This window comes from Squalius cephalus (assembly GCF_949319135.1).
Source record: "Squalius cephalus genome assembly, chromosome: 6".
Lineage (NCBI taxonomy): Eukaryota > Metazoa > Chordata > Actinopteri > Cypriniformes > Leuciscidae > Squalius > Squalius cephalus.
In genome coordinates this window covers 1794884-1811981 of record NC_137127.1, presented here as the reverse complement: position 1 = coordinate 1811981, position 17098 = coordinate 1794884, and the positions used below count along the sequence as shown (strand labels likewise).

At 38.5% G+C, this 17098-nt stretch overlaps 1 protein-coding gene across 4 annotated transcripts in view; it reads left to right on the top strand.

Annotated features, from left to right (window-relative positions):
* The window catches only part of celf6 (CUGBP Elav-like family member 6), a 131417-nt gene continuing 114319 nt past the window's right edge, over positions 1 to 17098 (top strand). For all 4 annotated transcript variants that reach the window (XM_079873867.1, XM_079873866.1, XM_079873865.1 and 1 more), the window contains exons 1-2: positions 1 to 417; positions 8979 to 9061. In XM_079873867.1, coding sequence (XP_079729993.1) covers positions 204 to 417; positions 8979 to 9061 — 297 coding nt within the window. In that variant the 5' untranslated portion in view covers positions 1 to 203. The remainder of the gene's footprint in view (positions 418 to 8978; positions 9062 to 17098) is intronic.

Here is a 17098-nt window from a genome sequence, read left to right as displayed (position 1 = left end):
CGTCACGAGTCAGAGTGGCAGCTGACACACGGAGAGCGAGACAGATGGAGAAAGTGAAGGAATCCTGAGGAGAAAACGAGGTGAGATACATCAAGCCAAGAGAGGAGTGTACAACTGTGATAGACGGAGAGAAAGAGAAAGAAGAGAGAGAGAGAGGAGTGAATGGTAGAGAGCGGGAGACACAGCGCGCGGGAGGGAGAAAGATGGCCTCGGTCACGGCGGAGAATGGCTTCAGCACCGGCAGAATCAACGGACTCAACAGCGCGATTCCCATGAAAGATCACGACGCCATCAAGCTCTTCATCGGCCAGATCCCGCGGAACCTGGAGGAGAAGGACCTCAAGCCGCTGTTCGAGGAGTTCGGCAAGATCTACGAGCTCACGGTGCTCAAGGACCGGTTCACCGGGATGCATAAAGGTCGGACTTTATCTTTCTTTCGGTCTCTCTCTCTCTCTCTGTGTCTCGGAACGTTCTGACAGGGTTCTCTCAAAGTTATGAACAAACGTTCTTCCAGTAACGTTCATATAATCTTCATTCAAAGTTAACGGACCTTTTCCCACAGACTGGGATGACGGTTTAACGGTTTTAACAGTCATCAGCATCGTATTGAAAGTTTTTAATATTTTCTTTTTTTTTAAATGTATGTAAATGTATAAAACTTTACTTAGAATTATATTACATTTGCTTCAAATTACAAAAATAAAATAAAAAAGCTGATGTGACCGTGAGGGTGTTTCTAATACAGCGACTAACGTCTTTTCTCTCTTCTGACTGCTGTTATCAAGCTCTCTCTATTGTTTTTTTACTCGTTTTGAAAGTTGGGAAAACATTATTGTGTTTTTTGCTATTTGAGCAAATGGGAAGACAATATATATATATATATATATATATATATATATATATATATATATATATATATATATATATATATTAGTCTCTCATTCAGCAATAGAAGTTTACCCAACTATGACGACTTCCCTTCTGAGAAACCGGAAATGTGAAAAGGGTCCAGAACGTTCTCAGTGAAACGTTTTTTTTTTTTTAGTTGGACGTTCATCTAACTACTTACTACTTCTTATCAAACTTTCAACAAGTTACATTCCTATAATGTTTGTAAAATTATCACCTGGAGCATTCCCGTAATGTTCCCCTAGCCTTCGCGTAAACAAGAAAAAACCTTTTTAAAATGTTATTAGAACATGTTCTTGTCAGCTGGGATCATAGATGATCATAAAACTATGGAAGCTTGTTTCCGCCACAGAATAAAAAAGAAAAAAGTCAGAATTACAAGAAAAAAAAGTCAGAATTGCAAAAAACAACAACAACAAAAAACAGAATTGCTAGAAAAAAGTCAGAATTGTGAGAAAATAAATCTCATTGACCTTTTTTTTAATTTATATTAAATATAATATAATAAATAATATTAATATATAATATTAAACCGCTGGAACTTCAAAGAACTCTCACTCCTAAAAATAAAGGTTCCAGCTGGAAACAAAATTGCGTTTACAGCCGAACTAGAACTATCAATGAAATATCCAGAGATTTTATTTTTATTTTTATTTTATTTAAATAAAAAAGTAGTCCAGGAATGATGATAATGTAGAAAGCTTTATTTTTAAGAGTGGAGTGAAGTGTGTGTGTGTGTGTGTGTGTGTGTGTGTGTGTGTGTGTGGATCAGAGCAGCATCAGTGGACACACACACACACACACACACACACACACACACACACACACACACACACACTCATAAAGCATGGCTTTCGCATGCGGAAACTTCTCAGTCGCCTGTTGTGTTGTCTTTGCGTAATCTTTTCCCTCTGAACTAAAGTAAACACGGACAGAATGAAACTCATGAATGAAGAAATAAAAATAGGGTTGCTATGATGAACTGATTAATTTATTTTAAAAAAAGTATTGAAGTTTTATTTAATTTTGAATGCATTCACTTAATAATCTGTAGTTATTTTAAGAGCATAAACCCTGTCTGTATTAAATAACACGGCTCATGTCATTGTGCTTGTTTTGCATTACTAACAGTAACTCACACACATTTTCCAGATGCTTTGTGCTTCGCTCTTTGTGCTCGCTCATATCTTTCATAAGGCAGCGTGTGCTTTGTTGTTCAGTTCAAGAGCATCAACATTATAAAGACATTTTATAATCTACTTGAGCTGAGGCCAAAATATTTCCATTAGGTTCTTATTTAGTCCTTCATAAACTCTCTCTCTCTCTCTCACACATACACACACACACACACACACACACACTCTCTCTCTCTCTCTGTCACAAACACAGACTCTCTCTCTCTCTCTCTCTCGCTGTAATCACAGGTTTTGTGCTGATGGTTCCCAGTGGATCAGACGTGTAACATTAAAGCTGTTAGTTTACATTAATAGCCTCGAGTCACGGGGACGACCGAGACACACACACACACACACACACACACACACGGCCGTCAGCGCATCAGTTTAGTGTCCTTGACCAAAGAGGAACTATTACGCCCTTTTACATTTCAAGTCTTGTTGTCTCAGGCTCTACTAGAACAGGTTTTCCTGCTGTAATGTTGATTATTCTCCTCATATTCTCCATTGTTGCGGCTCCTCTCTTCCCAGTCTGTCAGTAACGCTCTGGAGTGTGTTTCCCGTAACTCGTAACTCGCTGCTTCACTATTACAATGAAGAAATCAACTATAGTCTCGACTGTTTCCCGAAACCGCAAATTGGTCGTTCAACCACACTGGTTAATGATGTCACACAGATGTTGGAGTAATAACTACTGTTAATGAATCTGTTTGAGATCAAATTAATGCGAGATGTTTTACTATAAATTACAGACATGCATCTGAGGAATATTTCTCATTTTCTCAGTTATTTCGCTTTATTTCCAGATTCACTCATAGACTCGATCTCACACACTAGAGCTCGTTCACACACGCACACTTCAGAAACTACACTTTAAATCTCTTGACAAACTAAAAGACGTAAATGACATTTGTATGTGTTCTAGATGAAACAGGTTGTACTGAAAGTCCGCTTGATTATTTGACTCAAGATCAGGATTTATTGAGTCCACATGTCATGAAAACTAGAAGCTCTTCTTCAAACCGCAGCTCGAGATCTGTCGCTCAAACACACACAACTCTCCGATGCTGTTTGCGAATGTTCGTTAGAGCGACGGTTTCGGGAAACACCGACTCGTTAAACTGCTGATAACGACAGACTGTAGTTGGCTAATGATGTTTTTGGGAAACACACTCCAGTTTACTTCCTGTCTCTATGAAGCCCCTCCTTCTGAAAAGCACACTGTGCTCTGATTGGTCGGCTGGAGCAGTGTGTTGTGATTGGTCGAGCGCTTCGAGTGTGTTGGGAAATGTCCCGCCCCTTTCCATAACCGCCAGTTTAACACACTACTAACTAACTCAACCAGGCCCCGCCCCTTTATTCTGCGCATTAATTATTATAATGAGGAATATTGTGACGTGTTCGTTCCCGGAAGAAACTCAAGACTTTCAGGAGTTCAGGAACACTGACACTGATATAGAGAAGAACTGGAGCTTCTTCATGATTAAACAGCAACATTACACACTTAATGATGGAGATTAATAACTCTTTAAAGAACCACAGGCAGCTCATTCTGATTGGTTCCTGCAGGATTTGTTGATTTGGTTTGTCCAGCCGTTGGCATGCGTGCCCTTCACACACACACACACACACACCTTCCCAGCGTCGGTCCGTGTGCCGGTTTGGGCTGTGAGTGGTTTTGGCCTGCGGGGGGGAAGTCTTCAGGTCTGACGCCAGATAGATGAGATGCTGAGAACATTCACTTCTGCACAACAGCAGAACACCGTGAGCTCAGACGCCTTCACTCAATCCTGACTCTATGACCGCTGATGAACAGTTAAACGTAATCATATGGAGCAGTTTACTCCGTTGAAGTGTGCGTATGAGTTTTTTGTTGAGTTTCATATTTGATTCAAGCTTTTGTGGCCCATGTAATATGATATAGTGAGAATAAAAACAGCTCTTTGCAATTTGGTGCAGATGCTGATATTTATATGGACAAAAATTGATGAAATTCGGATGCTTATAATATAAATAAATGAGATCTTTATAACAGTATAGCAGATACTTGCATGAAATGCATATAAATATCAATATCTGCCAATAATGTCTTAGTAAAATGATATTTAAATGCTCAGTTTTATGATGAAACCACTAGTTTTTTTGCAGAATTGTGAGGAAAAAAAATCAGAATTGTGAGAAAAAAAGTCAGAAATGTGAGAACAAATGTCAATTGTGAGAAAAAAAGTCAGAATATTTAGAAAAAAGTCAGAATTGCAAAAAAAAAGTCAGAATTGTGAGGAAAAAAAATGATGTAAATGTAAATCAGCGAGATCTTTATAACAGTATAGCAGATACTTACATAAAATGCATATAAATATCTATATCTGCCAATAATGTGTTAGTAAAATTATATTTAAATGCTCAATTTTATGATGAAACCACTAGTTTTTTGCAGAATTGTGAGGAAAAAGTCAGAATTGTGAGAACAAATGTGAATTGTGAGAAAAAAAGTCAGAATATTTAGAAAAAAAGTCAGAATTGTGAGGAAATAAAAGTGATCTAAATGTAAATCAGCGAGATCTTTATAACAGTAAAGCAGATACTTACATTCAATGCATATAAATATCTATATCTGCCATGCTATTTAAATGCTTAGTTTTATGATCAAAGCTCTTCTAGAACAGATAATGCAATACAATGATGATTGAGAGATGAACAAATAAACCTTCCTCAAAAGCCTGATGATCATATTTCATACTCATGATTTTTCTAATAAATAATGTCTGGATAATCAAGTAAACCCAATTCAGTCCAGATGAAGCATTACCAACAATATCAAAGTTATTCTTATGTTTGCTTGATTAAAACTCAGTGCAGATTTAAAGAAGCTCGAGCTGAAGGACGTTTGTACAGTTACACTGAAATACTTTTACTGGATAAAAAAGAGAAAACTATCAGGAGATCGATCAGGAGATGAAGTGCGACAGGAAAGTTTTGATCATTTTGAGGCCTTTAGAAATTTGCTGTAAATATAATAAAATATTATATAGTTACACTTAAACTCTGACTCTGAATGTAATTGCATAAATCTGAAAGCAAGAGTTCGGGTGAGCAATTCAATCCAAACAAGCTCGTTTTGGCAATAGATGACTCTTATTGTTGAGTAATGACATTTAAGTGTGATTCATCATGTGTCTCACACACACACTGAAGGACCTGGAGAGATGTGAATGTCGTGTGTGTGATGGGTTTGCGGTGAGACGTGTGTTTTGATGACTTACATAATGTTGTTTCACTTGAACCGCTGCCGCTGGACTCCTGTATCAGCACTTCATCATCGTCCGTCAGATTGCATTTAGCTTGTGTTGGAGTTTTACTGTCTGTCTGTGTGTGTGTGTGTGTGTGTGTGTGTGTCTGTGTGTGTGTCTGTGTGTGTGTCTGTGTGTGTGTCTGTGTGTGTGTGTGTGTGTGTGTGTGTGTGTGTGTGAGATGCTCAGGTCATGAAGGAGGCGCTGCTGTTAGAGATCTCAACATGACAAAATATACAAATAAACATTTTAATTGGGCTGCACAATATATCAAAATTGTCTAAATATCGCGATGGTTTGCTGTACTGAATCATTATAATACTTCAAAAAGTTACGTAAAGTCAACATTTTAGGTTGACACAGGTAGAGAATAGACTGTACACACGACTGTCACACACGTGTGATGATACGCATAATGTTAAAAAGAGACACTAGTAAAGCACATAGGCCTATGAGGAGTTTCTGGGTGTTTCTCCCTCAGATCTGCTCAGAGGTCTTGATTGTGGCATTTATTTGAGGTTTAGAATCCATTATTCCTGTAATTCTTTTGTCTTTTATGAGTTTAATAAAGAACTCTGTCTCGTATTCTGTCCAAACACACCTCATCATCTACGTCAGCTGACCTGTAAATGCGCAAAAACTGTTTCCATTGCAGTTTTGCGAAATATTTCTTTTTTGAATTGCCTGAAAAACCCCCTCATGTGAGCGGAAAAACTTGTTTGCGATAAATGGGAGTTTTTGCGAAAATTACGTGTTTCCATTGGGCGTATTTTCAATTCGCAATTTCAATTTGCGCAATTTGAAGGGTAATGGAAACACGGCTAATGACAGATAAAACATTTTTAACAGTCAAAACTTTCATTCTATGATGGTTTTGCAAGTAATCCGCAAATCAAGTAGCATCCTTACGGATCAACTACGACCCGTTACTAGGCCTGTCGCGATAGTCAATAAATCAATTAATCGCACGATAAAAAAAATGAGCTCGATAATTTTTCGGCCGCGATAATTCCATTTGCATGCTTGTTTGATTTCCTCGTCTCTCTCTCTCTCTCTCTCTACCAAATAGACTGGATGACCACTCTCGGTTCCTTAGCCTATAGGAGGAGTGAACCCTCTTGTCAGTCACATGGTCTTTGTGTGGGGAGGCGGCGCCGCGGCTCCTGTCAGTCACATGGTCTTTGTGTGGGAAAGCGCCGGCGGAACTGCTTGCGGCGACTGCCGGGAGAGAGAGAAGACGCTAGTTGTGAGTTGGAGGGGGAAAAAAAAGAAAAAGATGGAATTGGTTTCAAAGCCAAACGCGACAGCGAGCCCGATCTCATGAAAATGCTTATCTATACCGTGAATGTTATTTCTCGTGCCATTTATACGCCCAAAATAGTTTTTGCGTGCATATGATACGCACTTTATGGCGTGTAATACGCACGCACTGCTCGCCCCTAATCCCAACCAAGTATTTTCAGTGTGTAGCATATACACGCAATAAAGTGCGTCTCCGTCTTCCCGACAGTACACAATCACTCGGGAGTTTGTTTAGTCGACAAAGTAACAGGAGGACAGTGCAGAATGGTGTGATATGGCCTGTTGAGGCTTTTTTTAATTGGTTTACAAAGGTCCTAACTGGCAGTTTTGCCTGTTATGGAATGTATCACTATTTATGCCTAATGTTTAATATTTTTTGAAGTGCAATTTTGTTTACATCCATTTTATTTATTAACAGACATTTATTTTGTTAACAGACACTGAGAGTCCATTGCTTTTATTGTTTTTGGTTGTTTTGTTAATTTTTTGTGGATATTTAAAATGTTTTCCGTTTTCAATGTTTAATATTCTTTAGAAATAAAAGTTTATAGATTTTTGAAAAGGTGTACCTGCATTTATTATGCCATTATCATTATATTAGATGAAAATGGTCTCAGAACGACAATATTATCGTTTATCGCAATAATTTCTTGGACAATTTATCGTCCAGCAAAATTTGTTATCGTGACAGGCCTTACCCGTTAAACCCTCAGTGGCGAGAATGTGCCTCGTGTCTGTTCTGATGGGTCACGGACAGCAGACAAAGCAATACTAAAAAGCAAATGAAATAAAGCTAACCCTATAATCATGCATGCAAAACAAGCAAGCCTGTGTCTCGATCACTGCGTCTGGGTTTCCAGCGCATAACAGTCGTTACTCGAGAGATGTTTAGACTAATATACTTGAGCTGTGAAGGAGAGCCTGTTGAGTTATTAAAGTCTCTTGACATCCAGCATAAAGTCCTGGGTTTGACCGATGTGTGTGTGTGTGTGTGTGATGAGTGATTCTGCTCGCCGCTGCAGAAATGCCTCTCCGAGGGTCACCGCTGCCACACATGGGGCAAAAAACACATTTGCTTTTGATGTTTAAGCATGTTGGATTAATCTGCAGCGGCGCCGTCTGAAAATGCATATGTGGGTTTTTTCTGCTATTTGTCCAATTAATGTGATTTTGAATATTGCTGTCGTTTGCATGATTGCCAGACATGTCTCTCTGTATGATTTTTTTAATTATTTTTTTTAACTTGTACTTGCAGACTTTGTTGTTTTCAGTTGTACTTTACATATAAATTGACATTGCCAATGTGATTTTTGAATATTGCTGTCATTTGTGAGTAGAGTTGGGAATCGAAAATTGATTCCAATTCTGGAATTGAATACCTGAGGTCGGGAATCGGATACTTGTGATAAAATAAAAGTTTTGATTCCTCTTGATTGTGAGCATTTGAATGTGTCTTTAAAGCTATTAAAGTGCGAGACGACTCAGTTCTGCACGTGTGTATCAGTGTATTAGATCAGTGCAGCTCTTAAAGGGACAGCAGCCTAATATTCTTTCCGGTCTCTATAATAACACTAATATTCCTGCCGTCTCTTTAATAACTCTAATATTCCTGCCGTCTCTATAATAACTCTAATATTCCTGCCGTCTCTTTAATAACTCTAATATTCCTGCCGTCTCTATAATAACACTAATATTCCTGCCGTCTCTATAATAACACTAATCAACAAAGAGAAAATTCACTTATTCTTGACTGAATAACTTTTGTCACTATATTTGTAATGTATATTTTATTAATAAAGTGCAGTGTTATTTTACATTTGATTACAGTTTCTAAACCTGAAAATCTTAAAACACTGTTTATTTCAATCGTATCTTTGCTCAGTTGTGTCTATTTGTTGCGATTGCTAAGTTTTTATTTGTTGTTTTTTAATTACTGAGTGTTTACTTGTCTTTAATAAAGCTTGACATTTAGGCTATATTAGTTAGGCTTGTTGTTTTTCTTGGTATTTTAAACCACAGGTATAGTGTTCTTCAGCCTGTTGATTTCTGTTCATGATATTCAGCTACAATTAAATGTTTTGCAATAAGACTAAATGTGAATGATATCTAAGCTTTTTTTTTTTTTTTTTACCTTATTGGAATCAAAATTAAGAATTGAAATCGTTAAAATTAAAATGATACCCAACCTTATTTGTGAGTGATGTGTATTGCTGTCAAATGTGTGTGATGTTTGCCTGTGCAGACTGAGTCTGATCACTCAGTAACTCCGCTGTGTGTGTGTGTGTGTGTGTGTGTGTTTCAGGATGTGCCTTTCTAACGTACTGTGCCAGAGACTCGGCGCTGAAGGCCCAGAGCGCTCTCCATGAACAAAAGACTCTACCCGGGGTAAGAGCCTGATTATTTCTCTCTCTCTCTCAGCCGGGTCTCGCTCTTTCTCCTCCACTCATAATCAAACTATCAATAATAATGCCAACAAAGCTCTGGTGCTGCTCGCAGCTGATTGGCTGACAGACCGTTCCTGGTTTCGTCTGATTCCTTCATGTTCATTAATGAGGTTTTTCGAGGGCAACATCTGACTTTTGAACATAAGAGTTTAAAGAAGCTCGTCTCAGTTTCTTTGGCTGCGTTCACAGATCGGATTTGCTTTTTGGATGTGAACAGCAGAAATCACATTGATTCAGATTTTGACAGTGCCATTTGAATATGAAGACAATTAAACATAATAATTGTGTGCTAATGTGTAAAGTGTTACACAGAAAGGTGCATATATTTATTTAAAATATAAAAGTTGTCAGGAAAGGGAAGTTGTGTTAGTTTTTTCTTCTATATTGTGTCGTATCTCCGAGTGAAACGCTGCCAGACTGTTCCTGGTTCCGTCTGATTACTTCATGTTCATTTAATGAGGTTTTTTTATTTATTTTTTAGGGCAATATCTGACTTTTGAACATAAGAATTTAAAGAAGCTCGTCTAATTTGCTTTTTGAATGTGAACAGCAGAAATCACATTGATTCAGATTTTGACAATGCCATTTCAATATGAAGGCAATTAAACATAATAATTGTGTGCAAATGTGTAAAAGGTGTAACTATTACACAGAAAGGTGCATATATCTATTTAAAGTATAAAAGGCGGCATGAAAGGGAAGTTGTGCTGGTCTTTTCTTTCATATTGTGTCGTATCTCCGAGTGAAACGCTCCTGGAACTAGAACAAATGTGGTACTTTAATGTACATTATGAATGCTTTGAACAGTGACGGTAGAAGAACATTAATGCAAACGCATGGATTTAATCCTTAATATTTCATATAAATACATATCTTGATACTATGATCTTCGTTGATGCAGCCTCACCAAAAAATGAGATTTGAGCAGAGAAGTGAGACTGTGCTTTGTGTCTCGATGTGGACGAGCTGTAGCGTCTCTCTCTCTCCGCTTCCCTCCTGTGCGTTCGACAGATGTATTATGAATAGGCTGGATGTTTCGCTGCTGTATTCCCGAGGTTCTGCTCTTCCCAGGAGAGCGATCACTGTTCAAACCTGCAGGGAGAAAGCCAGTGTGACGGGAAGAGAAGGGACAGACAGACTCGTGTCTCTGCTCTAGAGATCGATCATCAGTCCTGATGAATCTCTCGGGGATTTACCATGCTCTGATCTACGGGAGAGAAAGATGTGACCGTTTAATCAAGCTCCAAAAACAGCTCGTTTTGATATTGCGGGATCTGTGATGTCACTCATGCAGATGTATTTGCATATGACGTCAACGAATAGTTCTTCATCATCGCACCATAAGCGTTCAGTCACTTAACCCTTTAGAACCTGAAGCTAAAATAGGTGCTTTTCACATTATTAGATTTTTTTGACTGTAAAATTCTAAAACAATGTGCTATCTTAATGTGCAAGGTGTCATCTTTTTCAGAAAAAGATTAGCTTTCAACAAATTACAGTTATTGACCATTATTGTGTGTGGTGAGTTTGTAAACAGAATTTAAATAGACAAAAATAAAAGAACGAGAATAAATTTACTGATTTTTATTTAGAAAAAAAACATGAACGAAAGAAACTAACACTTTAAAGTTGAAAAATGAACTATAATATACAAGTCTTTTTTGTGACATTGGGTTGCACAGTTTTCATTTAGGACACTTTTTTTCATACACGCGCACACACACACACACACACACCACATGCTTAGATACGTGAAAGAGTAACGGCCATCCGCTTCCCAAGTTTCATTTAAAATCATCCCAATCCCCTCTTCTGCTGTCTAACACTTCTTTCGCCATGTATTTGTTCGTTTCTTTTATTATTTTATGCAATCCAAAACACTCGCTTCGTATCGCTCTGTTCAAATCCTTCCTTCCCGCGCTGCTGTCATTTGCAGACGGAAAGCATGAAATTACCGTAATAAGCCGTATATAAGCCTGAAAAGCACATGTTGTCGACTGTCAGGGGCAATTTGCTTGCTGGAATGTGTCGGCGACGACACGGCCGGTTCTAAAGGGTTAATGTTGTCTTTGACGGGTCCGGTTTAAACAGTGCTAGTAAATCCAAAATAGTCAAAGATACACTGACCAAAAACAACTGAGACACAGGGCGATAAACACAGGGTGAACGTGATTTCACCAAGTAACCTCTTTGTTGATCCTGGAACAACTTTCCAATCAACCAATCAGATTTGAGGGACAAGTTTATGTCAAGTTTAGGCTTAGGTGAGGTGCTTCAACATCGGTTATTCACCGATCATTTCCCTCTGATTTTAGGGAAAAGTTATAGGTAGGGATAGGGATAGGGTAAGGACTAAATTTTGGGACAGGAATGTGATTCCAGGATCAACAAAATATGTTGATCCAGGAACATGTCTTACTTGGCAAAATCACGGTGACCATAAATACAGGAGTAGAACAAAGGAAAGTAAAGGTGAACACAATGGGAAATGAAGGAAGACATAATCCGTAACTAAGGAAAGCGAAACTAAACAGAGAGAAGAAACGGGAACAAATGGAAAAAGAACTGAGAACAGCGTATCAAAATAAAAGTCGACAGAACCGAACATAAAACAAGTTTTTCCTGAAATGTTTCAGTTCAATGTTTGTCCGACATTTTTCAGAAACATTCCTGTAATGTTCGCTTTATGTTGGCATAACGTTTTGAAAACATGCTTTGAACTTTTCAAAACTAAATGGGAACGTTGGCAAGACTTTCTTTGTTCGCTGGGCAGATTTTTGTTCGCTGGGAAGAATTGACTTCAGGATTCAGGATGGTGATCGTGTGTGTGTGTGTGTGTGTGTGTGTGTGTGTGTGTGTGTGTGTGTGTGTGTGTGTGTGTGTGTGTGTGTGTGTGTGTGTGTGTGTGTGTGTGTGTGTGTGTGTGTGTGTGTGTGTGTGTGTGTGTGTGTTTCATCTCTGCTGGAGTCTCGTATCAGACCGAACACATTAGCGATCGCGCTCAGAGGTCACGCTGTTCTTTTATCCTCCCGTGACCGTCAGTTTGTCCAGAGAGTACACACACACACACACACACACACACACTGCTGGAGAGAGAAAAATCTTCTGTTTTCCTCTTTTTAATTAATTCTCAGGTCAGCGGGGAAGCAGGTCAGTGACCTTACGCTTGTAAATATCAGTCAAATAAACGGCTCTCGAAATGTCATCAACGGTTTACACATGAAAGGGGAATATAAGATAAGAAGGAAACGACAAATGCTAAAATGTTGTCAAGATTAAGACATTTCAGGATCAGTAAAATAAAAACTAGAAAACATGTAAGTACCAAATATGCAGTTCCAACATTTTCAAACCCTTTTGTATAATATAGAAACCTGGAAAGTTAACAGAAATACAGTAAATGTAACACTTCAATTTAAAGTTTAAGTTAATTGAAAAAGAACGAACTTGCCACAAAATGACTTCTCACTGCTAAACTTCTGTACCAAACAAAATATCTGGATATATAAACGTTTATTATCTTCAAAATGGATCAAGTCAAGTCATCTTCATTTATATAGCGCTTTTAACAATGTAGATTGTTTCAAAGCAGCTTTACAGAGATAAGCGTATAATTTAAGGTAACAGAGATTGTTTTGGCTTTATAGCAGAGTTAAGTTATTTCCATCTAAAGTTATTTTTGATTGATTCGCTTCCGTCGCAACAATCATTAGTTATTAACTTAGGGGCCGCTAAGACGACACCATTCCCTCTACACAGACTTTAAACGCGAACCTGTAAGAAATGCTGATGGCGTTCACATGCGCATTAGGAATTAATTATATTGGTATGCGCATTTGAATATATTTTCGCAGGTTTGTAATTCCCTACAGACCAAGCCTAAACAAACTACTTGTCTGGCCTTGTATACAGAATTTTGTCACTTCGGGGTAGATGCGCGAAACCGAAATGATCCTGACGACGCTTTATCTGTAGAGGGGTAAAGGGATCCTCCATAGGGAGAGACTAGTTGGCACTTCAGCACTGCGTTGTCATCGGTCCAGGCGAAGGTCCTTCATCAGATCTGGATTCGGCCCGGATCCGGCTGGCTGCGGGAAAACCCCGGGATAAACAAAGACACTAAAATTAGCGTAGATGCCATTCTTCTTATTCTTCTTAATGGAAGGTGTTCCCAGTCAGAACATCAGGATCAGAAATGTTTGGAAATGACTTAGGCCTGTTAAAATCACTACAATCAAACATTAATAAGAGCTCCCGTGTCATTTTTTTAAATGTTTAAAAGACAATTGAAGCTGGAAGTTTCATCTTAATCTTAAGAGTCTTTTATTTTGACAGGTATTTCCTTCACCCTCTTTCTGAATGTGTCTGTTTATTTCCAGTGTGTCAGTTCATGTTTCAATAAATGATAGTTGTGCCGATTAGTTCCTGCTTATGAATGTACAGCCCATCTCTCTTGCCTTTAAAAAAAAATATCAGTCAGTGTTATGATGTAATTTTCCTGAGGCTTGAGAGTGATGTTTGTGCCATTGGCCTCATATTTTTGGAGATTGAGATGGAATACAATGGAAATACTGACAGATAGATACATATATATGATATATATTAGCATTCGCCAGCATCTCTCATTGAGCATTGCATGATTAATGTGGCCGATTGGGTGAGTATTAATTGTTCCCGTCTTGCTTTTGTGCTGTTTTGCTAGTTTTATATATAAAAGCGTGACACTTTGCAGTTTGGAAGTGCATTTTGCGTTTCATTTATTGCACTGGAAATGGAAAGTCTGGATGCATTGCATTGTGGGATGCAGTAACTGTGTTCTGTTTATACGCAAATGTTGCAGGTCATCCTGTTTGTCTTTAATGGACTTTAATGGCATTTACTAACGCACACGATGTCATCTTCCAGACGTTTGGCTTGAGTTTGCTGTCGATCATCTGAGGGAGTTTTATCCCGACGGCTGTTCTCCTGTGATGTTGCTCTTTCTCCTGTTCTCTGAGTGTTTTACAGCATGTCGGAAAGGCAAATCACAAATGAGATTTATTTAATGTTGCAATTGATTCTTCCAGACTGCAATGAGAATAAACAGAGCAAATCGAATCTTTTGCTTAATCCATTCTCATATTTCAGAAAAGACAGAGCAGCTCAAAAGTTTCAGAAACAATCTAATAATGTCTCAAACTGTGCTCTAATTTTCCAAGATACCGAAGTCTGCAGTCAAGTCAATATACATTTTTACTGTCTATTTTTTTTTATATGTTTTTTTGTCTCTGCTGAAACTTCTGGGACAAATGTGAATGAAACACAGCTGAGATCTGCTTTAGTTCTCCTGAGCAATGACAGAGAAACATCTGCTCAGTTTTCCTTGTTGTTTGTGTTTTTTGTCTCCGGCCGGAGACTCTGGGATACATTAATAACTCTCAATATTCACTTGATGAGCGTTGTCTTTAAATACATAAATGTAAATACTGTTCAGTCAATATTGTCTGCCACTGGTGTGTGTGTGTGTGTACATTATAAGGACCAAAATGTCCCAACAAGGATAGTAATAGCAGTAAATTATGACGCTATGGGGACATGTTTTGGTCCCCATGAGGAAAACAGCTTATAAGTCACTAAACTAGTTATTTAGAAAATGTTAAAATGCTGAAAATGTTCTGTGATGGGTATGTTTAGGGGTCAGGTTAGTGTGTGTGTGTGTGTGTGTGTGTGATGGGTATGTTTAGGGGTCAGGTTAGTGTGTGTGTGTGTGTGTGTGTGATGGGTAGGTTTAGGGGTAGGGTGTGTGTGTGTGTGTGTGTGTGTGTGTGTGTGTGTGTGTGTGTGTGTGTGTGTGTGTGTGTGTGTGTGTGTGTGTGTGTGTGTGTGTGTGTGTGTGTGTGTGTGTGTGTGTGTGATGGGTAGGTTTAGGGGTAGGGTTAGTGTGTGTGTGTGTGTGTGTGATGGGTAGGTTTAGGGGTAGGGTTAGTGTGTGTGTGTGTGTGATGGGTAGGGTTAGTGTGTGTGATGGGTAGGTTTAGGGGTCGGGTTAGTGTGTGTGTGTGATGGGTAGGGTTAGGGGTAGGGTTAGTGTGTGTGTGTGTGTGTGTGTGCACGTGTGTGATGGGTAGGTTTAGGGGTGGGGTAGTGTAGGGATGCACCGATCCGATACTCAGTATCGGAATCGGCTCCGATACTGCCATTTTTGGCGGATCGGGTATCGGTCAGACAAGGCCGATCCAAATCCGATATTGTACGTATACTATTCAGTGTTATTGTTAAGCCCCACAAACATTATAAAGCACCATAAGTTTTCGTGCACAATATTTTAAGTGTTCTGAAGCCATTATATAGTATAATGTGAGATATAAATTAATATTTAAGTGTTAAATTCAAGATCACGTAAACGTTTCCCTCAGCTGCGGCTGTCAATCATTCTTCATTCAGCACTCAAACAGCGCGTCGCGTCCGGTTATGACAGAACACACGATGAAACTCTCTCCAAGATGATTCAATGTTACTATTATTATACTTGATCTGTAGATAAAGGTCTATGGTTTCACATAAAACAACTTTATCTTGCTGGACTTTATTGCTGTACCTTAATCATGTTACTTTCTACCGGGTGTCTGTTAGATCACAACACTGGAGTAAAGTCAGGTACTATTTGTTCTTCACGCGCACAGTAACTGAAATTTAAAAGAAAATGCTGAATAGACTATTGCATAGATAGATACTGTATAATACACTACGCATCAATATGTATTTTCTTTGTGCTTTAAACTTTTCAATGCGGACTCGACGCGCTGCGCGCTGTGATTCATGTTGCTTCAAGAGCATCATTCTGCGCTCGGGATGCGCATAAGCGCTTTGTGCCGCGATGTATTGGAGCCTTTCATATCATAATACAGTGACGAAATGAAAGATTATTAATAGCCGTTCTTGTCCTGTCCTATCTATTATGTTGCTACCTTATTAAACAGCTGTGCTATACATTTAAAAAATGTCTCAATTTTATAGTAGGATATAAAATAATTGCTATTTTTATCTTGTTTTTCATGAATGTATTTTACAACAATACAAAGAGCAATGTGTAAAGTTTTACCAGATTTAGTGTTACACTTATTGTCTCTAATTTGTTCTCCACTAAACATTTTTTTCACAAAATGTTCAGATTTTATACAATTAATTGTGCACTCGTGATTTTTCTAGACTAAATTTTATTGCTGAATTATCCACTAATCTAGTTTATAATAGCATTTATGTCAGATTATGATCATATATTTTTTGTTGGTGTTTTTCTTTTTTTTCAGTTCTTATCAGTTTAACACAGAGTAATAGAAATTCTACTTGATTAAAAAAAAACTGCGCTGGTATCGGTACGGATCGGTATCGGCCGATACTCAGAATTTTTGGGATCGGATCGGATCGGTTCTGAAAAAATGGTATCGTTGCATCCCTAGGGTAGTGTGTGTGTGTGTGTGTGTGATGGGTAGGGTTAGTGTGTGTGTGATGGGTAGGTTTAAGGGTCGGGTTAGTGTGTGTGTGTGATGGGTAGGGTTAGGGGTAGGGTTAGTGTGTGTGTGTGTGTGTGTGTGTGTGTGTGTGTGTGTGCACGTGTGTGATGGGTAGGTTTAGGGGTGGGGTAGTGTGTGTGTGTGTGTGTCTTGTTTGTCGCCTAATGAGGATTTATGGCATATTGTGTCTCATTCTACAGACATTCTCCCTCAGTTTCTCAGTTGTCCATCTCTCCGTCTGTCTCACAAGAGCTGCATTAGGTGAACACACACACACACACACACACACACTTATATTTATATATATATATATATATATTAGGGCCAGCAGCCCTACCCTCTCTACGGGTCAGTGCCAACACAGATCTGAATGTTGCGATATGATTTTGTCAAAGGTTTACTAGACAGAAGAATTGAAAGATCACTTGTGTATTTGAATGGAGATCACAGTATTTTAAAGTTTATTCGTTCAGCTCTATAGTCTT